This window comes from Terrapene carolina, unplaced genomic scaffold (assembly GCF_002925995.2).
Source record: "Terrapene carolina triunguis isolate 2854851 unplaced genomic scaffold, T_m_triunguis-2.0 Scaffold48, whole genome shotgun sequence".
NCBI lineage: Eukaryota > Metazoa > Chordata > Testudines > Emydidae > Terrapene > Terrapene triunguis.
This window is the reverse complement of record NW_020664399.1, coordinates 4059848-4081927: the sequence shown is the minus strand read 5'-3', so window position 1 is coordinate 4081927 and position 22080 is coordinate 4059848. Positions and strand designations below refer to the sequence as shown.

Here is a 22080-nt window from a genome sequence, read left to right as displayed (position 1 = left end):
AGCCTACCTTCTACTTGATGGAAAAAGTCTTAACAAGGACTCCCAGGAGGTCTCTTCAGCACACCACATATTGCAATGAGTCTGGAGAGAGAGGCGGAGACATCTATCTTTTTCTACCCAGGGTCAGTTTAAAACAGAATTCTCATCTTGGTGATGTTGTCTTAGTTTAAAGTTGAAAATCCTCTTCTCTCCTTTATGTTATTGAAAAAAACCCCCAAAAAATAAAAAACAAAAAACGAATGCACACTAAAGGGCAAGGGAAAAATCTCCTCAGCTGTGCAATAAAAACATTGCACGAAGGCGTTCTTTTGAATTTCGGGTTCAGAACATTCAAGACCATAACAGATTGATTTGTGTGAATCTGTCAAGATCTTATCTTGCAGGTACTGTAGGAAATGTATCAAAAAGCAGAAAATCAGGCACCCAAAACATTTTGTGCAAGTTTCTTTTTTTCAGCAGTTGCTTTACAACGGAATCTGAGGGTTTCAGGTTTTGCTAATGTAATCCAACTCATTGTCTTCCCTTAATTATCCCAGCCCACATTTTCCTTTAATAGCTTGCAGGGTAATTTGCACATAACATATAGCAGGACAAGCATATAATTTGTTGACACCTGTGAGCAGGGGAATATTTCATTGCTGGTACATCCTTCTTACCTCCTACAGTTTACTTGTGAGAGTCAAGATTCTCCTGACTGAAAATATACCTGAATTTTCATTTTGACAGCTAGTGCTAACCTTCCTTCCCCTCTGTCATCCCCCCCGGACCCCACCCCACCTCAATAAAAATCAGTCCAATTCTGTTCAGTTCCATGAGCATGCCAGTGGTTTGGAAGGTTTTGATATCCTAAGATATTTCATACTTAGAAGCAGCCTGGTACAGACAATTTTTAAAAGTTCTCTTCTTTGGTAGACTAGTAAAACTGCCTTGAGTAGTGGCATCATTACAAAAAAATCTTACAAAGTTGAAATGAGGAAGTGGTTGAGCCCTTTCAACCAGTATTGCTAAGTCTGTTCATTTCTTACCAGTGTTCTGGGCTTGGACAACAACTACACACACACAGTATTAAAAAAAGAGAATGAGGGGGAAATTTTCCCTGTTATGTCCTTGTAGCATGGGGTAGGCTTCTTCTGGACATTGCTGGGACAGCTCCATTGACTTTAGAGCCTTATACCAGGGGTGGATTTGGAACAATCTGCCTGCATGCAGCTTTTCTTCAGGTTTAGTAAGAAATTAGAGCACTCATGTGCTTTCTGAAATAAATTGTACTGGCCCCAAAATTATGGCACATAGGAATCTATCAATCAAGGGGGAATTATCAATGATGCACATGAGAATTCTTGCTATTTCACCACATGGGCCAATATCCTGGTCCTGATATTCCAGATTTCACACAGGCCAAATTCTAACTTGGTGAGTGTTTTAGCTTTATAAGCACTACAAGACTGAGCACTCTGAGCATAATAAATTAAGGGGAGGACTACTTACATAAGAACAGATTCTCCCCTTGATAATACAAACACAGTTCCATTTAAGTCTGTGAGAGATGTGCATGTATCTGAATGCAAAATGTGGCCCAAAGGAATAAAAAACGAGATATGTAAGAATAGAATGATGTCCTTTGAGGACTAGATGGTTGCGCGCACACACTTTCTCAGTACAGCTTTCTCTCCCTCCCCACACATTTTTTTTTTTTATTTTCAGACTTAAAAAAATGAATTCAGAGTTATGGAATTTTATAACTTTTTGATTTGATCTTAATTGTTAGGCCAGGTCATCCACTAGCTTCAATCTGTGTAGGTACACTGGCTACAGTGGAGCTATGCTGATTTATATCAGCCGAGAATCTGGCCTTTAATTTTATTAGACTTTCCCCAGTCTGTAAATACATACAGAACACAGTATAAATTATGTGCAACATCAACCATGCATAGCTGATAGAACCTCAATGAAAAACATCAAGTGACTACATATGTCTTTTATCTTTATAAATCACAACCTCAAATGCCTTTCAAATACAAAACAGAGTTTCCAAAGAAGGAAGTAAGTAGAAGGGGTGATAAGAAAGTGTCTGTGTATCTGCAGCTTCTGACTTGACACAGCATAAATGAGAAGTTTACAATCTCCCTTAACGATCTCATTTTACATTATACTCTATGTCCTAAAATGGTTTGTAAAATGAGGTTTGAAAGGAAATTGTACACTAATGGAGAGGCACAAATTGGAGAGGCAACTGGAAAGCAACACCTTGTGTTGTATTAATTGAATTAATAACATTTGTTGGTATTCTCTACACATTTTACTCAGATTCTGCAAGGAAAGTTAGTAATGCCAGCTATTTAGTGCTAACACATGCTAGAAGAACACAATTTGTGCTATTCAAGGAAATGCAGTGAGTATGAGAATGAGTCAGTACTTGAAATCAGAAAGTCTGTTCTCCAATTTAATGCCACTGGAGGAGAATGTGAGGATTGGGACAGATGTTGATAGCTGTATTCTCACTTTGGTCAGCACTGTACATTGTACAAAATTCACTCTCCTCTTACGAAGTTGATGTTAATAAAAACCTTTCAATCCATCAAATAATGATTCCCTCCTGCCAGAGAACACAGATTTGTTTTTAATGTAGATAACCGTTAGGTAGTTATAAGCAGGGATCCTAGTTTTCCATGGTTAAAAACCGCAAAATTCTCCAATTAAAAGAAACCTAAAAATCTACTTTTTTTGCAATTAAAATGAAACGCTGAACTTTGGTTTCCCTAGCCATAATATGTATAGGTATTAGTTCAGAGATGTCTGAAATGGGTAAGGAAAATGTTATTCTCATAAGGCAGCTAACTTTCAATGAGTGAAGCAACTGGTTTTTATCTTTATACAAAATGAAAAAACTAAAGATTTTTCCTGTAAAAAACTTAAATTCTGCATTTTTCCATGGTTTTTCTGTGGCAAAAGGATTTTTAGGCTCCCTTTTTATGAATTTAGTAGTAGCAAACCTAGATAAATAGCTTTTTAACCTTCACTTTTAATACAATTTGGTATTTGAATAGGACAAAAAACAACCAAAAAAACTCCTTGTAATCTTAAATAAAGGATGGAATCATTACATATTTTAAATAGATATGCTAGCAGTAGTTAAGATACTAGACCATTCATAGACTCATAGACTTTAAGGTCAGAAGGGACCATTATGATCTTCTAGTCTGACCTCCTGCACAACCCAGGCCACAGAATTTCACCCACCCACTCCTGTAACAAACCCCTGACCTACGTCTGAGCTATTGAAGTCCTCAACTTGTGGTTTAAAGACTTCAAGGTGCAGAGAATCCTCCAGCAAGTGACCCATGCCCCACGCTGCAGAGGAAGGCAAAAAAACCCTAGGGCCTCTGCCAATCTGCCCTGGAGGAAAATTCCTTCCCGACCCCAAATATGGCGATCAGCTAAACCCTGAGCATGTGGGCAAGACTCATCAGACAGACACCCAAGAAAGAATTCTCTGTAGTAACTCAGATCCCACCCGATCTAGTGTCCCATCACAGGCCGCTACCGCTAATAGTCAAAGATCAATTAATTGCCAATATTAGGCTATCCCATCATACCATCCCTTCCATAAACTTACCAAGCTTAGTCTTGAAGCCAGATACGTCTTTTGCCTCCACTGTTCCCCTTGGAAGGCTATTCCAGAACTTCACTCCTCGGATGGTTAGAAACCTTTGTCTAATTTCAAGTCTAAACTTCCTGATGGCCAGTTTATATCCATTTGTTCTTGTGTCCACATTGGTACTGAGCTTAAATAACTCCTCTCCCTCCCTGGTATTTATCCCTCTGATATATTTATAGAGAGCAATCAGATCTCCCATCAGCCTTCTTTTGGTTAAGTTAAACAAGCCAAGCTCTTTGAGTCTCCTTTCATAATACAGGTTTTCCATTTCTCGGATCATCCTAGTAGCCCTTCTCTGTACCTGTTCCAGTTTGAACTCATCCTTCTTAAACATGGGAGACCAGAACTGCACACAATATTCCAGATGAGGTCTCACCAGTGCCTTGTATAACAGTACTAACACCTCCTTATCTCTACTGGAAATACCTCGCCTGATGCATCCCAAGACTGCATTAGCTTTTTTCACATCCATATCACATTGGCGGCTCATAGTCATTCTGTGATCAACCAATACTCCGAGGTCCTTCTCCTCCTCTGTTACTTCCAAGTGATGCATCACCAGTTTATAACAACAATTCTTGTTATTAATCCCTAAATGCATGACCTTGCACTTTTCAAACTCCATTACTTTATAATGGATAATACAGGGGTCAGCAGATTAGGTGACTTTCCTATAGAAGAAAGTGAAAAAGTAGTTATGTTTTAGGTGGAGGTAAAATAAGGCTGGGGAGGCATCTGTCACTCAGCTGCTATCCCCAACTTCCAGTTATTACAAATGGTATTGTGCATTGGGCCATATGGGATGATTTATGGGTGGTGGGATCTGAACCATAACCAATGAAGTAAAACTTAATCATATTGCTTTAGCTCATCAGTATAGATGTTTCAGACACAGTGCTCAAGGCATTGCTCCAGCAGTGCTGACTCAGTTTGATGCAAGCCTTAAAAAAGGCAACTGATAGAAATATTGTTTTCATGTACTTGCTGGTACCATGACAGAGTTGAAGAAGTTCACTGACTGAAGGGAGATCCCTATGGAACTCCAGCATATCAGTTATGATGAGGTAACCCACAGCAGACTAAATAAACTTGTGCACAGAACATTACAGCACCCAGGGAGGATTTTTTCTAGAGCAGTACTAACAGCATACAGATGCATTACATCACATTATATTAAATATTATTTTACATGATATTGTGTGTTTGTGTATATTTTTCAGCTACACTCCAATTCTGACAAAGGTGATGGATCAGTCAAGTACATCCTTACTGGAGAAGGGGCTGGAACTATATTTATTATTGATGACACTACCGGAGACATCCATTCAACCAAAAGCCTAGATCGAGAGCAGAAGACACACTATGTGCTGCATGCTCAGGCTATTGACAGACGGACGAACAAGCCACTCGAGCCTGAATCTGAGTTCATTATCAAAGTGCAGGACATCAACGATAATGCACCAAAATTTACAGATGGACCTTACATTGTTACTGTGCCAGAGATGTCTGAAATGGGTAAGGAAAATATGTTATTCTCGTAAGGCAGCTAAATTTTAATGAGTGAAGCTACCAGTTCCTGTTTCACAGAGTTATAACAAAGTATTTTCTTTATCATTAGTTATACACAAAGGTCAACAAAAGCTGGAAGATTGTAGTAATAACAAGGCAACAACATTTCAAATCGAACATCACATGTTAGTTTTCTTTATCTGTCTGTCCATAGTACACTCATACAATACATTATATATGCCAGCAGAAGAGGAAATGCTGTGCTATTCTTAAATACTTCAATAGTTTTGCACTCCTGCGTAACTGCACTTTGGAAAAAAAAGTTACATTGTTACATTCCTGTACAACTACAGTGTTTACTTTATTTTCAGAGGCATTTGTCTGTGTAAATAATCTATGCAATTTATGGAGAGAATAAAACAAATGAAAGGAAAAGTAAATCTCCAGTTTATTTTAGACCACAGCCTCACAGGTTCATCTTCAGTTATTTTTTATAATGTAAGATAAAATGTAGCTCAGCTTTGTATTACCCTATGACAGTTTTACCTTAGGTATTAATTATATGTTCATGCATTTTGCTGCTGCTTGATCAGTGCTATATTTAAAGCAGCAGCAACATGCTAGCAGTTCCTGTTACTTATTGGTCCCCCAATAATATAATTGAATTTTTTTTTTCACAGTGCTAGATATATTTCTTTTCTCATGCAGGATGGACAGATCCAAAAAATATTTTTTTTAGAAAGCTCAGCTATTGTAAGCAGTTTTCCCCCTGAAGCCTGCTGCCTTGTATCACTAACTAGTGATTGGGGACAGTTACCCACACTAGTTATAAAAGAGAATAACAGGAAGTCCAAGACAAAAATAACCCTCCGGAGTCGATTTACATAAAACATATAATTTGTTCACTTCAACTGACTCTTTCTTTCTCAAGTCAGCAGGTGTCTGGCTGAACTTTTGCAAAGTTGAATTTATAAACGCCAACAGGAAAAAATATCAAAGTGAACTGAGTAACCGGCCTCTCATAAAAAAATGATTATTTTGATTATATGTTTGGAGAAAAAGGCTGGTATGATTGAATCCTGATGGTTTATCATCATTCAGTCACACTGAATTATGATGATAATTCATCATAATGGGCCAGATGCAGCAAAAAAAAATAATCAGGGGTGCTTTGTACGAGTCAGGAAAGCAGAGAGAAGAAGGTTTTGTTTTTAATGAGAGGTAATTTGAGGATATTAAAAAGCTTAGGTATGGAGAGCTTGCTTTGGGCTGGGAGCCCTTTGTTCATTCTCTGGCTCACTGGCATTTAAGATGTAGAGTAGGGGTAGGATGACCAGACAGCAAGTGTGAAAAATCGGGACAGGGGGTGGGGGGTAATAGAAGCCTATATAAGAAAAAGACCCCAAAATTGGGACTGTCCCTATAAAATCGGGACACCTGGTCACCCTAAGTAGGGGATGGGCATCACCTGCTATCATTACTATGAGCCAGTTGACATATAGGTCTCTTGGGTTCTTCAAGTTTTTTACTCTAATCTTGCTGTGGGAGTGGTCCAGGCACATAGCTAGCCCCTTCACATTTTCCTTCATCACATGCATGTAGTAAAATACAGCATATAAAATATTAGCATGTGGGTTGATCACACCATTGTAGGTGGGACCAAACTGTTAAATCATGTTCCTGAAATATTCAACAGCCATAGCCAGGATTGTAGCAGTTTGAAAACATGAGACTGATTCTCCTCTCCCTTTACATTGATGTAAAACAGCCATTACACCACTGATGTAAATGAACTTACACTGGCGTAAGAGAGAGGTGAATTAGTCCCATTGGTTAAATACAATTCTTTCCTATCTACCCTGCAAGACCAGATTATTTTAACTGTCCAGCCCAGCACAGTAACTATCATAATGTAGGCAGGATCTAAATCTCTCCCTCCATCCCCTTCCTTTCTCCTGGTTCTAATGCTTTTGGCTCCATCCCCATTTCTCTCCTCCCTATTGTTTCATTCCTCCTTAGGTCAAGGAACAATCCCCTTGTTATATCCCCTTGGTTCTCTTCTCCCCCTTCCCCACTCATTCTCTTTCCCCCAGACTTTCTTTCACCCTCACTATGCCACAGAATCCCACTTCTATCTTGCTCAGCATCTCTAACCCCCCTTGCTATGTTTCACTTCCACAGAGTATCTGATCTATTCTGTAGGTCTCCATTTGTTTATCTCCCCAATTCTTTCCCTTTTCTAAAAGTCTCTCCCTAACCCCCACCCCTTAGAAGTACCATTCTCTCTTCCTAATAGCTGAATGTCCAAGCCTTTGGTCAGTCTTCCCCTTGGTGTCTTTCTGCCCCCAAGTGATCTTGATTCCTTCTTTTCGTCTCCTGCTAATTTTGGTCCCCTTCTTTCCACCCCTTCCTGGGGTCTGTGTCTCTGTCTCAACTCCCAGCCTTGATTCCACGAGTCTTTCTTTTTCAGCAGTCTTTCCGCCATATTTGGAATCTCTCCCTGAGCCCCTTTTCCTTCCACTACCCTGCTTTCAGCTTAAAGCACTCTATCTACCTTCTCTCCCAGCTCCAGCTATCACCATAAATCCTCTCTACCTGGTCTGCACTTTTTATCAGCCACTCTAACTGGCCAGTGTTTGAACTAAGATAGCTCTTCAGATGACTGGTAAGAGGCTTTCTAATTGGCTTGATATCATTTAAAACAAAAGGTGCAACACTACTTTTCTTATGGTTGTTTGTTCTTTTCTGAATCCATGACTCCTTCATGGATACTGACTACTTAATTGATCTATTGTTTCTGTTCTGGAGCTGGCAAGATTTTTCTCCACTCAGAGATACTAATAAGTAGAGAGCCACATGTTTTATTTTGATGCTTTGAATCCATATCTGCTGTGCCCCACAATCAAAATATATGAATTCTCCCCCACCCCCAGGAAGAAATATAATCCCTGGATGTAATGTCTCTAAGGCCTAGTCTACACTACAAACTTAAGTCAACATAAGACACATTAAGTCGATCCAATAATGTATGGGTCTACACTACTGAGTCCCTTCTGCCGACCTAAGTGGCCTGGAAAGTTGGCTTCTGTACTCCACCTCCGCGAGAGGGGGAGCGCTTGATTCGACATCCATGGGTCGACATGGGGATAGTGTAGACTCTGTTGTGTAATTCAAATGAATTGGCCTCCAGGGAGGTATCCCACAGTGCTCCACTGTGACTGCATGCAGAGCACTTTCAACTCCATTGCACATCAGCCAGTTACACAGGAAATAGCTGCTCCCCTGTTAAAGCCCCTGGAACTTTTGAATTTTCATTTCCTGTTTGATCAGTGTGGAGAGCATTCCGGCATAGCTAATGATGGAGACTCAAGTCTGCAAACGCGCTCCAGCATGGAGTACAGGAGGTGGTGGATCTTATTGCTGTGTAGGGAGAAAAGCCTGTACAGGCAGAGCTACGATCCAGAAGAAGAAATGTTGGCATCTGTGCCAAGATTGTGGGAGAAGGGCTACACCAGGGACACACAGCAGTGCCATGTGAAAATAAAGGCGCTTCGGCAGGTGTACCAGAAGACAAGGGAGGCAAAAAGTCATTCTGGTTCTGCCCCACAGACATGCTGCTTTCATGAGGAGCTGCATGCAATTCTCGGTGGTGACCCCACCACTACCCCAAAACGCTCTGTGTATACCTCCCAGGAGCTCCGGGCAACCTCAAGCAACGATGAGGAGGACATTGTTGATGAGAAAGAGGAGGAGGAAGAGAATGTGAGGCAGGCAAGTGGAGAATCCATTCTCCCCAACAGCCAAGAACTGTTTTTAACCCTGAAGCCCATTACTTCGCAGGACCAGTTGGCGTTGGAGCATGATGCCAGGGAAGGCACCTCTGGTGAGTACACATTTCTAATCAAACTCTAGGGGTTACATTCTATTATTTTTAATGTTTAATGTTAATGTTTAATGTTATTTTTAATGTTTAATCTGAACAAAAAAGTAGGTGTAGTGGGTATCGGTGGCCACTCCAGCTACGCAGAGGGTGCCTGTGTGTTTATGTGCACAGGGATGGCTCGGGAATCCTCCATGGAGATCTCTAGGAAGCTTTCATGGAGGTACTCTGCAATAATTTGCGGAAGGTTTCTGGGAAGGGCTGCCTTATTTTGTCCACCACATAGGACACTTTCCCACGCCACTTCAGTATTAACTCTGCTGGCATCATTGCAGCACACAGCATTGCAGCATCTGCTTCCTTGCCACCTATGTTACCCTCAGAAGAGTGATATTGCATAGGGTCACTTGGGGGAAATGGGGGAAGTTTTCAATGCCAGCCCTTAAACCACAAACAATTCAACAAGTAACCTACCCCCTCTTTGATGAAATCTGGGTCACACAAACACACTTTCCCAAATGTGCAATGGTTATGGTTGGAAGGGATCACCGAGTATTGCAAGCAGCATTGAAAAAAAAAAGGGGGGGGCAGCTTCCTGTTTGTCTCCCTCCCCCTGGTGCTGCTTTTGTTAAAAAACAAACTATTTGGGGGGCTTTATCCTGGTGCCTGTCCTCAAGCACCATCCAGATTGCTAGGGGAAAGGGGGCTTTTCTCAAGTTCCAACCTGTGATCCCAAGGATGTCTTCACAAAAGCAACAGCACAACTCGTGGCCTTACTCACCATGGCTGGAGCAGTAAACTGAGTCTTGCAATAGCCAGTGGTTGGGATTACGTTGTGGCTTGCAGTGAAGTGTATTGAGGGGGGCGTTTTTATTTTAAAAAATTAACCTTGCACCAGAAACAATGTATGCACTGTCAATGCTACCCTTGTGCTTTGCATTCCTTGCAGCTGAAACCTTGTCTGTCGGTGCATCCTCCACACTGGGTCAGAAACTTTCCCAGATTAGAAGGTGGAAAAAGAAGACTCAGGAGGACATGTTCAATGAGTTAAGGAGTGACAAGACGGAGCTCAGAGCATGTAGGATCACACTGTCTGAGAACTTGGACATAGACAGGGAGGACAGGAGAGCATGCATGGAACAGGAGCATGCCAAGCAGGAAGAGATGCCACGGATTATGAAGGAGCAATCAGACATGTTGAAGCATCTGCTTGAGGTTCAAGAAAGGCAGCTGGATGCTGGAGTCCCCCTGCAGCCTATGCTGAACCTGCTGCCATCATCACCCAGTTCTACATCCTCCTCCCCCAAATGTCCTATGAGGCGGAGGCGGGGAAAGTCTGTTATCCTTTGCACTCAACACCATGGGAGGGTACAAGGACCTGAAGGCACCCATTTCTACACCTTTGATTGTTATTGCAGTGCATCTGTAAGCAAGCTTTCCTTGTTTCTCCTCTCACAGTGTTATCAGACATTTTGTCCCAAGTTATCTTACTTTTCTTTGCTGTCTCTTTGTGTTTGTGTGCATAATAAAACTTAACGGATTGAGGAGAAAAGGCTCTTTATTCATTGAACACACAGTGGTTGGTGCGGGTGGAGTTTACAGGGGAGAAAATGCAATGGAGGGGACAGATTGGTAAGGAACACCACAGATAAGTGTCACATTACTCTGGCTCATTGTTGAAACTTCTTTTCAATACCTTACTGAGATGCAGAGACCCTCAATGTTTTCTTCTTATTGCCATGGTGTCTGGCTGCTCAGAGTTGGCTTCCAGCCTCAAACCTCCACCCCCCCACCCCCCCGGAAACTTTTCTCCCTTTGTTTCACAGATACTATGGAGCACACAGCAGGCAGCAATAACAATGGGGATATTGCTTTCACTGAGGTCTAACTTAGTATGCAAACAATGTCAGCAATCTTTTAAACGTCCAAAGGCACATCCCACCACCATTCTGTCCTTGCTCAGCCTATGGTTGAACCGGTCCTTACTGCTGTCTAGGCTGCCTGTGTACGGATCCATGGGTCACTGGCATTTCAACATCAACAATGATTATTTTGCAGTCTAGGAAGAAAGTCCCTGCTTGCAGCTTTCTGAACAGACCTGCGTTTCTAAAGATGAGCGTGTCATGCACCTTGCCTGATCATCTAACATTGATGTTGGTGAAACGGCCTCTGTGATCCACCAGCGCTTGCAACACCATTGAAAAGTATCCCTTTTGGTTTATTTACTCTTTCGCAAGGTGGTATGGTGCCAAGATAGGGATATGCATTCCATCTATAGCCCCTCTGCAATTAGGAAACCCCATCACGGGAAAACCATCCATTATGTCCTGCATGTTGCCCAGAGTCACTACCCTTCTTAGCAGTAGTCTTTTGATGGCTCTGCAAACTTGGATCGGTAGATTTACCCATCTCCAAATTGATGCCCCACTGACCACTAGCAGTCTGGCATTGCAAGCTTCCACAGAGCTATCGCCACTCACTTCTCCACTGTCAGAGCAACTCTCATTTTAATATTGCTGCACTTCAGGGCTGGGGAAAGCTCTTCACACAGTTCCTGGAAAGTGTCCTTACACATTCAAAAGTTCTGCAGCCACTGCTCATCATCCCATAGCTGCATAACAATGTGGTCCCATCAGTCAGTGCTTGTTTCCTGGGCCCAGAAATGGTGCTCAACTGTGTCAAGGTGATGTCTGACTGTCGCCAGCAACTGAGAATTGCTCCACACTATGTCTTCCAGCAGGGCTGCTTGTGTGGCAGCACATTGTTCCATGCAGCAGCTACTGTATTGGCTGTGTAAATACTGCAGGATAAGGTGCGAGGTGTTTGTAATGCTGACAACAACAGTGTACAGCTGAGCAGGGTCCATGCTTATAGTGCTATGGCAACCAAGTGGGTAACCCAGGCTTACAAAAAAAAGGCTCGAAAAAGGCTTGGTTTGTTTGCCGTTAATTTCAGGGAGGGGGGAGTTAAGTGCATCATGGGAGGCTAATGCCATGTTCCCATACCACCTGCACCAATGTTTTGGTCCCATAAGGCATTGCAAGCCCAACCCAAAATTCCACTCGGCTACATGCACTGTGTGTCGATGCAAGCGCTGCTAGTGAGGATGCACTCCCCCGACACAATGAGCATAGTATGGACATGCAAGATCGACTTGCTTAAATAAATAAAAAAAAAAAAACGAGGAGTCCTTGTGGCACTTTAGAGACTAACAAATTTATTTGGAGATGAAGTCGACTTAACTTTGTAGTGTAGACATGGCCTAAGAGGCCTTTTCTGCAGATGGTATTATAACAGTGACAGTGTTATTCCTTCATGTACAGTATTGCTGTCAGGGAATGCTGCTGCCATGAAAAATACTGTGGATCTGCATGAAATCTCTCCAGTTGTGTTTGGTTTGTTGCTGCAGTGTCACATCACAACTATAGAAACAGCACTGCTGTTTTTGTACATTTTTGGGTTAATTATTTTTTTTCTTTTAGTTGCTAGTTTATATTCATTCCTTGCAATACCTTCCAGTCATCTCTCATCAGACGACACAACAGTTACTTCTGCCAGTTCTGTCTCCAATAAGACAAATTTCTATGACGAACACTCACCTATTTTACTCCTCCTTTTCTTCAAATTCTATACTTTCTAATAGGGTATTACTTGTAATTAAGCTCATGCTTCTCTGTCTCTTCAGCAGTCACTTTATTATCTACACAGTGAAAAGGTTGGTAGAGAACAGATCAATGTTGTCCTCAAAGTCAAGCACACATAAAGTAATGATTTCTTCTTATCTGTAGTAGTTCACTTCTTATTGTCCTCTCATTAGTCACTCCAGGGTAGAGCTTGTTTGATTCTTCTATAGATAATAAACCTCATTTCATATCAGTTTGAATTCCTGGCTTTAGTTAATTCACAGCCACATTACAAATTATGTATCCTGATCATCAGCTTTTAGGGATTACTCAGACTCATCCAGGCTATTTTAGGACAACATTTTGGGTAATAAATCAGTGTGTTTTATTTTAACCCAGAACACTGCTAATGCTAAGGAGAAGCATCAACATCTACCTTGTGTGGAGAAAAACATATATATTTTTCTGTTGATGAGCTGTGTCTGAGATGATTGTTAAAGAATATATTCTAAGAAACTTCACTGTGATTCAGAGATAGCGTTACATCTCACCATTTACTGTAATCAGTCTTGCTGCTTTCATTGCATGTTTTTGATCATTCTTTTCTTTAACATTTATTGATTTTCCCCCCCCTCTTCACACTTTTTGGTAAACTGGAAAGTCATTGTATATTGTACACAATTTGTTTTCTTGTCAGTCTTTCCAGTGATACCTGATCAAAGTCTGTTATTGCTTTTCGTAGGTTTTTTTGTCTCTTTATCTCTCCATCACCACCTTCGATTGATGGATAGATAGTATTTGTTAAAGGTGTCTCACCAGTAGCTATTCTTGTGCTTGTTCTAATATCTGAATTTGTTGTTTTGCCATTCAATGTAATTTTCTTGGTTCTTGAATTCTACATTACAGTAGGGTGATAGAGGGGAAGTGGTAGACAGAATATGTCTTGATACTAGAAAGGCTTCTGACACAGTCCTACATGACATTTTCATGGGGAATGGAGTATTCACTGGAGTCCTGCAGGGGTCTATCCTGGGTCCTGCTACTATTCAATATTTTCATTTATGATTGGGAATGGAGTGCACAGTATGCTTATGAAATTTGTAGATGGCACTAAGCTGGAAAGAGTTGCAAGCACTTCAGAGGACAAGAGTAGTATTCAAGCAACCTTAATAAATTGGAGAATTGGTCTGAAATCAATAAGATTAAATGAAATATTGAAAAGTACTACACTTTAGGAAGGAAAAATCAAACACATACAAAATAGAGAATAGCTGGCTAGGCAGTAGTATGGCAGAAAAGGATATGGAGTTAGAGTGGATCATAAATTGAATATGAGCCGACAATGTGATGATGCTGTGAAAAAGGCTAATGTTCTGGGGTTTATTCACAGGAGTGTTGTATTTAAGACATAGGAGGTAATTGGGCCGCTCTTACAGCAGTGCCACTCTACCAGGCACTGCTGTAAGGCCTCAACTGGAATATTGTGCCCAGTGCTGGGTGCCACACTTTAAGAAACATGTGGACAAATTGCTCTCCTCCTCCTCACCAGACATATTAAGTATGTTTGGTCTTGAGACAAGACTGAGTGGGACATAATAGTTTTCAAATAAGGTAAGCACTATATAAAGTGTATGGAGATCAATTGCTCTCTGTGTCCACTGCAACTAGGACAAAAAGTAATCTGCAGCAAGGGAGAATTACATTAGCTATTAGGAAAACCTTCCCAAGTATAAGGATTGTTAGGTAATGGAATAGGTTACCTAGGGAGGTTGTGGAATTGCTGCCACTGGAGGTTTTTCGTAACATGTTAGACAAACATCTGTTAGGTACCATCTGAGTATACTTAGAAATGTAGGGAGGGAAGGGACTTCAACAGGTCAGCTAGTCCATCCTCCTGCACTGAAGCAATACCATGAGTCTGTGTTTGTAACTATAATCACATGCTTAAGTGCTTCACTGGTGCAGGCCAGAGTGTTCAGCAGCTTATAGGATTGAGCCCTATCAGCCTGCTATCTGATTCCTGGTTATTTTGTTCGGCATGAGAGAAAGAGAATGTGACAATTGTTCAGGGGACCATTCTGATGGAGACAGGACTACTTCTTCCAGTGGTTTCCTTCAGAACTATCATTATCTGTAAATGACTGTAAATGTCAGCCAAATGAAGAATTTCTTCCAATGAACTATGTGGCTATATGTAAACCAGGACTCCATTACTGCTACCAGTAATGTTAATGAACCTCATGCAGTATATATGATTATCTTACCTATGGATGGGTGGCATATGTGTGCATTTGGTGCAAAGAGCTCCTGGCCCTCAGAGAATGCATACAGGCTTTGGAGACCAGAGTGGCTGAACTGTAGGAGCTAAGGGAGACAGAGAGGTACATAGATGAGACTTTCTGGGACACAGTAGAATGGTCCCTCTCCCAGTCTGACAACCTCTGTACTGTTGAGGAGGATGAAAGTCTCAGGGAAAGAAAACATCAAACGGAAGCCGAGGGAAATGATCCCATAGTAGGGATCCTCTTTCCAGATGATGTCATGGTATCCTGTCACACTAAGGATACCTCTCTGGGGGAGGGAACTCCAGTTATTAGGAAGAGACAGGTAATAGTCATGGGGGATTTGATCATTAGAAACATAGATATTTGCATGGGTTTGTGATGACCGGGAGAACCACATGGTGACTTGCCTGCCAAGTGTGAATGCTGTTGATCTCTCGAGACATCTACATATACTTTTGTGTAGTGCTGGGGAGGAGCCGGTTGTTGTGGTACATGTAGGTACCAATGACATAGGGAAGGGTAGGAGAGAGGTCCTGGAAGATAAATTTAGGCTGCTAGGTAAGAGATTGAAGTCCAGGATCTCCATGGTAACCTTTGAAATGCTTCCAGTTACACATGCAGCATCAGACAGGCAGAATTGCAGGGTCTCAATGTGTGGATGAGATGATGCTGTAGGGAGGAGGTGTTTAGTTTATTAGGAACTGGGGAACTTTTTGAGAAAGGGGGAGCCCATGCAGGAAGGACCTTAGGGGAGGATCTATTAATTGAGAGGTATCCTTAGTGTGATAGGATACCATGACATCATATCCAAATAAGGAGGAGAGGATGGAAGATAATAAAATGCAGGTAGGATCTGATGAGAAACAGTCAAATGAAAAAGAGTCCCATTCAATTACATCACATAATGGCAGACAGCTAAAAAGTGAAAAAAAATAAGTGCTTCTATACAAATGCTAGAAGTCTAAATACTAAGATGGGTAAACATGAGTGCCTCATATTAAATGAGGATATTGATATAACAGGCATCATAGAAACTTTGTGGAATGAGGATAATCAATAGGATAAACTAATACCAGGGTACAAGGAATATCAGAAGGACAGAATAGGTCGTACTTGTGGTGGAGTGGCATTATATGTGCAACAAAGCATGGAGTCAAATGAAGTAAAAATCTTACATGAAGCAAAAACTCAATAATAATGGTGGATTTCAAATATCCCCTTATTGACTGGGTACATGTCACCTAAGGATGGGATGCAGAGATAAAGCTTTTTGTCCCCTTAAATGTCTGCTTTTTGGAGCAGCTAGTCTTGGAACCCACAAGGAGAAGCAATTCTTGATTTAGTCCTAAGTGGAGCACAGGATCTGGTCCAAGAGACGAATATAGCTGAGCTGCTTGGTAATAGTGACTATAATATAATAACATTTAACATCCCCGTGGCAGGTAAAACACCACAGGAGCCCACCATGGTAGCATTTAATTTCAGAAAGGGGAACTACAGAAAAAATGAGGAAGTTTGTTAAACAGAAATTAAAAGGTACAGCGCCAAAAGCGAAATCTTTGCAAGCTGCATGGAGACTTTTAAAGACACCATAATAGAGGCTCAATTTAAATGTATACCCCAAATTAAAATAAACATAGTAAGAGGACCATAAAAGTGCCACCATAGCTAAACAACAAAGTAAAAGAATCAGTTAGAGGCAAAAAGGCATCCTTTAAACAATGGAAGTTAAATTCTATTGAGGAAAATAAAAAGGAGTATAAACTCTGGCAAATGCAGTGTAAGAATATAATTAGGGAGTTGAAAAAAGAATTTGAAGAACAGCTAGCAAAAAACTCAAAAAGTACCAGCAAAATTTTTTAAAAGTACATCAGAAGCAGGAAGCCTGCCAAACAAGCACTGGGGCCACTGCATGATCGAGATGCAAAAGTAGCGTTTAAGGACAATAAGGCCATTGCGGAGAAACTAAATGAATTATTTGCATCGGTCTTCACGGCTGAGGATGTGAGGGAGATTCCCAAACCTGACCCATTCTTTTTAAGTGACAGATCTGAGGAACTAAATGAATTATTTGCATCGGTCTTCCCGGCTGAGGATGTGAGGGAGATTCCCAAACCTGACCCATTCTTTTTAGGTGACAGATCTGAGGAACTATCCCAGATTGAGTTGTCATTAGAGAAGGTTTTGGAACAAATTGATAAATTAAACAGTAATAAGTCACCAGGACCAGATGGTATTCACCCAAGAGTTATGAAGGAACTCAGATGTGAAACTGCAGAACTACTAACTGTGGTATGAAACCTATCATTTAAATCAGCTTCTGTACTAGATGACAGGAGGATAGCTAATGTGATGTCATTTTTAAAAAAAGGCTCCAGTAGCAATCCTGGCAATTATAGACCGGTAAGCCTAACTTCAGTACCAGGCAAATTGGTTGAAACTATAGTAAAGAAAAGATCTATGAGACATATAGATGAACACGGTTTGTTGGGGAAGAGTCAACATGTTTTTTTGTAAAGGAAAATCATGCCTCACCAATCTACTAGAATTCTTTGAGGGGGTCAACAAGCATGTGGACAAGGGGGATCCAGTGGATATAGTGTACTTAGATATTCAGAAAGCCTTTGACAAGGTCCCTCACCAAAGGCTCTTAAGCAAAGTAAGTTGTCATGGGATAAGAGGGAAGGTTTTCTTCTAGATCAGTAACTGGTTAAAAATAGGAAACAAAGGGTAGGAATAAATGGTCAGTTTTCAGAATGGAGAGAGGTAAATAGTGGTGTCCCCCAGGGGTCTGTACTGGGCCCAGTCCTATTTAACATATTCATAAATGATCTGGAAAAAGGAGTAAACAGTGAGGTGGCAAAATTTGCAGATAATACAAAACTACTCATGATAGTTAAGTCCCAGGCAGACTGTGAAGAGCTACAAAAGGATCTCTCAAACTGGGTGACTGGGCAACAAAATGGCAGATGAAATTCAATGTTGATAAATGCAAAGTAATGCACATTGGAAAACATAATCCCAACTATACATATAAAATAATGGGGTATATATTAGCTGTTACCACTCAAGAAAGAGATCTTGGTGTTGTGAATATTTCTCTGAAAACATTCACCTCAATGCGCAGCATCAGTTAAAAAGGCAGACAGAATGTTGGGAATCATTAGGAAAGGGATAGATAATAAGATGGAAAATATCATATGGCCTCTATATAAATCCATGGTACACCCACACCTTGAATAATGTGTGCATTTCTGATCATCCTATCTCAAAAAAGATATATTGGAATTGGAAAAGGTACTAAAAAGGGCAACAAAAATGATTAGGGGTATGGAACAGCTTCCATATGAGGAGCTATTAATAAGACTGGGACTGTTCAGCTTGGAAAAGAGATGGCTAAGAGGGGATATGATAGAGGTCTATAAAATCATGCCTGGTGTGGAGAAAGTAAATAAGGAAGAGTTATTTACTCCTCCTCATAACACAAGAACTAGAGGTCACCCAATGAAATTAACAGGCAGCAAGTATAAAACAAACAAAAGGAAATATTTCTTCACACAATGCACAGTCAACCTGTAGAACTCTTTACCGGAGGATGTTATGTTATGAAGGCCAAGATTATAAGAGGGTTAAAAAAAAAACAACTAGATAACTTCATGGTGGATAGGTCCATGGGTTTAGCCAGGATGGGCAGGGATACAATACCATGTTCTGAAGTGACCCTAGCCTCTGTTTGCCAGAAGCTGGGAATAGGTGACAGGGATCACTTGATGATTACCTATTCTGCTCATTCCCTCTGAAGCACCTGGCGTTGGCCACTGTTGGAAGACAGAATACTGGGCTAGATGGACTAGTGGTCTGACCCCCTCTGGCCATTTTTATGTTCTCAAGAAGGAAGGAAGTAAAAAAAAAAAATCTAATTTCCCTGAAGTTTATTCACTAAACTACAGTGTAAGTCTATATCAAGGAAAACTGAACATTTTGCTGTGAAAGCATTTTTTGACATCACAAATTTTTTTTTTAATTGTTTTTTTCCAAACTTGGATTCATTGGTTGTTCAGTGTACAATTACCATTCCAAACTATTCCCCCTGGCACTTTTAGAACTACGTATTGGGTATTACTTGTACTTAGTTGAAACTTTGTTTGTAATGGTAAAATATGGCTGCATACTTTCAGAATCACACCCCCTCCCCATTTTTTTTTTTTATTTATTTTTTCCTGTGTTATCAAAATTAAGGCTGAATTGATTTGGGAAATCAGAACTGTAGCCATATATTAGTGTCTCTTTTTTTTTCTTTTTCTTTTTTTTTCTACTTTTTTTTTCTCCAGTCAGAATGTTGTAAAGTTATCTAGAGAAGAAAAGCTGAAGAGGATAACGTCAGTCTGTGTCTCTGCAGACAAATTTTTAACATTTAATGAGGAAGTTTAATAAAAAGTAAATGTCTGCTGAGAATGCAAATTGGTATGCATGATATGCTGTGGTTTGCTGCATTGTTAAAATCTCAGATGGATCAATGTTGAATGAAAACTTTAAGAAGTGAAAATAAGGTGAAGATTTTGGAAGGCTGGGAGTTCCTGCCTGCCTGCATGAACTGCACTGGGCTGAATTCTCAAAGGAATTCTTAAGCATTGTGAAACAGCAACAGCCAACAAGATACAACTTGAATTTCATTCTGCACAAGAAAACAGTAATTTCTGCAGCAAGGCCATAACACTTGGATTCCAACTGTGTAATTTGATAAAAGGTCCTGAGTATGCATTCTAAAAAGTCTTTATTTTTCATTTTTTGTTCCTTTTTAACAACAAATAAAAATTAAACCATAAATAAATAATTAAGCATGAATGCATATTTATTGCTCTTTATGAATAAATAATAAAAATGCCCAGATTATTTTAAACTATGATGTCTTCTTGGTATAGAATCATCATAATACTTCATCTATGAATCTTTTATCAGTGTATTAATTTCCAAAAAAGGACTCTTTGGGGCCGACATGTTTCGTGCTTGATGTCAACTCTGCAATGCTAAATAGGCCTTGCTTCACCAATTTTAACGTTCTCTGAAAATGAAAGAACTTTTTTCATTTGTTAATTTTTTCTCAGTTTTGTTGTTTTTCTTAAATACAAAAAAGCCATTTTTTAGTTAACTCAAAGAATTGTAGAAATGGAGGGCTGGGATGGATCTCAAGAGGTCATCTAGTCCACCTCCAGCACAGAGGCAGGACAAAGTATACCTACAGCATTTCTGACAGTTGTTTATCTAACCTATTTTTCTTTAAAACCTCCAAGGATAGGGAATCCACCATGTTCCTTGGAAATCTATTCCAGTGCTTAACTAACCTTATAGTTAGAATTTCCCCCCCTAATATCTAACATAAATCTCCCTTCCTGCAGATTAAGTCCATTACTACTTGTCCAACCTTCAGCAAACATGGAGAACAACTGATCACGGCCCTCTTTATAACAACCCTTAACATATTTGAAGACTGTTATCAGGTACCTCCTCAGTCGTCTTAGTCTCAAGACTAAACAGACCCAGTTTTTTAACCTCCTATGTCTTACATGTGACCCTCCTGTTAAAACACCCCAGAATCATATTAGCCTTTTTTTCCACAACTGCATCATGTTGTTGACTTATACTCAGTTTGTTATCCACTGTAACCTCCAGATCCTTTTCACCAGTGCTACCACTTAGCCAGTTATTCCTCATTTTGTATTTTTCATTTGATTTTTCCTTCCCAAGTGTAGTATTTTGTCCTTGTCTTTATTGAATTTTATCTTGTTGATTTGAGACAAATTCTCCAATTTTTCCAAAGTTGTTTTGAATTTGAATCCTGTCCTTCAGAGTGCTTTTAGCCTCTCCTAGCTTGGTGTCATCTCCAAATTTCATAAGCATACTCTCCACTCAATCATCTAAGTCATTAGTGAAAACAGTAAATAGTACCAGGCCCAGGATAGATTCCTGATGTATCCCACTAGATATGCCCCCCCAGTTGGATAGAAAACCATTGATAACTATTCTTTGAGTACAGTCTTTCAACCAGTTTTGCACCTACCTTATAGTAATTTAATCTAAAACAGATTTCCGTAGTTTGCTTGTGAGAATATCATGTGAGACTATTTCAAAAGCCTTACTAAAATGAAGATATATCCCTTCTCAGTCCATCCCTCCCCATCCACTGTGCCAGTAATTCTGTCAAATGAGGAAACTATGTTGGTTTGGCATGATTTCTTCTTGGCAAATCTGTGTTGGCTATTACTCATAAACATTTTCTCTTCAATGTGTTTACATAATGGCTGTTTAATAATTTGTTCCAATATCTTTCCAGGTATGGAACTTTGGCTGAGTGGTCTGTAATTCCCCAGGTCCTCTTAGTTCCTTTCTTAAATGATAGGTGCTATGTTTGCCTTTCTCCAGTCCTCTGGGACCTCACCCATTCTCCATGAGTTTTCAAAGATAATTACTAATTGTTCTGAGGTTGCTTTTACTAGTTTCTTAAGCACCCTAGAGTGAATTTCATCACACTCACACTTTGCTGACTTGAATACATCTAATTACATTGTAACCTGTTCTTTCCCTGTTCTGGCTTGTTCTCTTTCTTCTTTGTTATTAATATTGTGTTAAGTATCTGTTCACTATTTATCTTTTTAGTGAGGACTGAAGCAAAATGGGTTTAAACACCTCAACCTTCTTGGTGTTGTCCATTATCAGCTCTCCTTTCCTCCTTGGTCCTACATTTTCCTTCCTCATTCAGTTACTCCAAATGCTTTTTATAGAATTTTTTCCTATTGTCTTTCACTCACCCTTAGAAATTTGCCCATGTTTCTATGCTTTGTAGGATACCTTTTTGATTTTCAGGTCATTAAAGAGCTCTTGATGGAGCCATACTGGCCACTTACTATTCTTTACTCTTCAACCCCACCTATTCCCAGGCCTCCACCTTCCACTCACAGAGTCCCTGGGACTATTCATGTCTGTAAACTTAAGCACATGCTTAAGTGTTTTGCTGGATTGGGAAAGAGTGTTTGGCATCTTACAGGATCAAACTTCCAGTCCTCCAGATGCCTTCCTGCTTTTAGGAAAAAAGGTACTGGAGTACTGGACTATCCCAAAAGTGCAGTT

The 22080-nt window shown here is 40.2% G+C and overlaps 1 protein-coding gene across 1 annotated transcript in view; it reads left to right on the top strand.

The window, feature by feature from the left end:
* LOC112108663 (cadherin-18) overlaps nucleotides 1-22080 on the top strand; it is a 284382-nt gene that overhangs the window by 63713 nt on the left and 198589 nt on the right. Inside the window, exon 2 of the mRNA XM_029912500.1 lies at nucleotides 4879-5173. Within this exon, the coding sequence (XP_029768360.1) occupies nucleotides 4879-5173 (295 nt within the window). The remainder of the gene's footprint in view (nucleotides 1-4878; nucleotides 5174-22080) is intronic.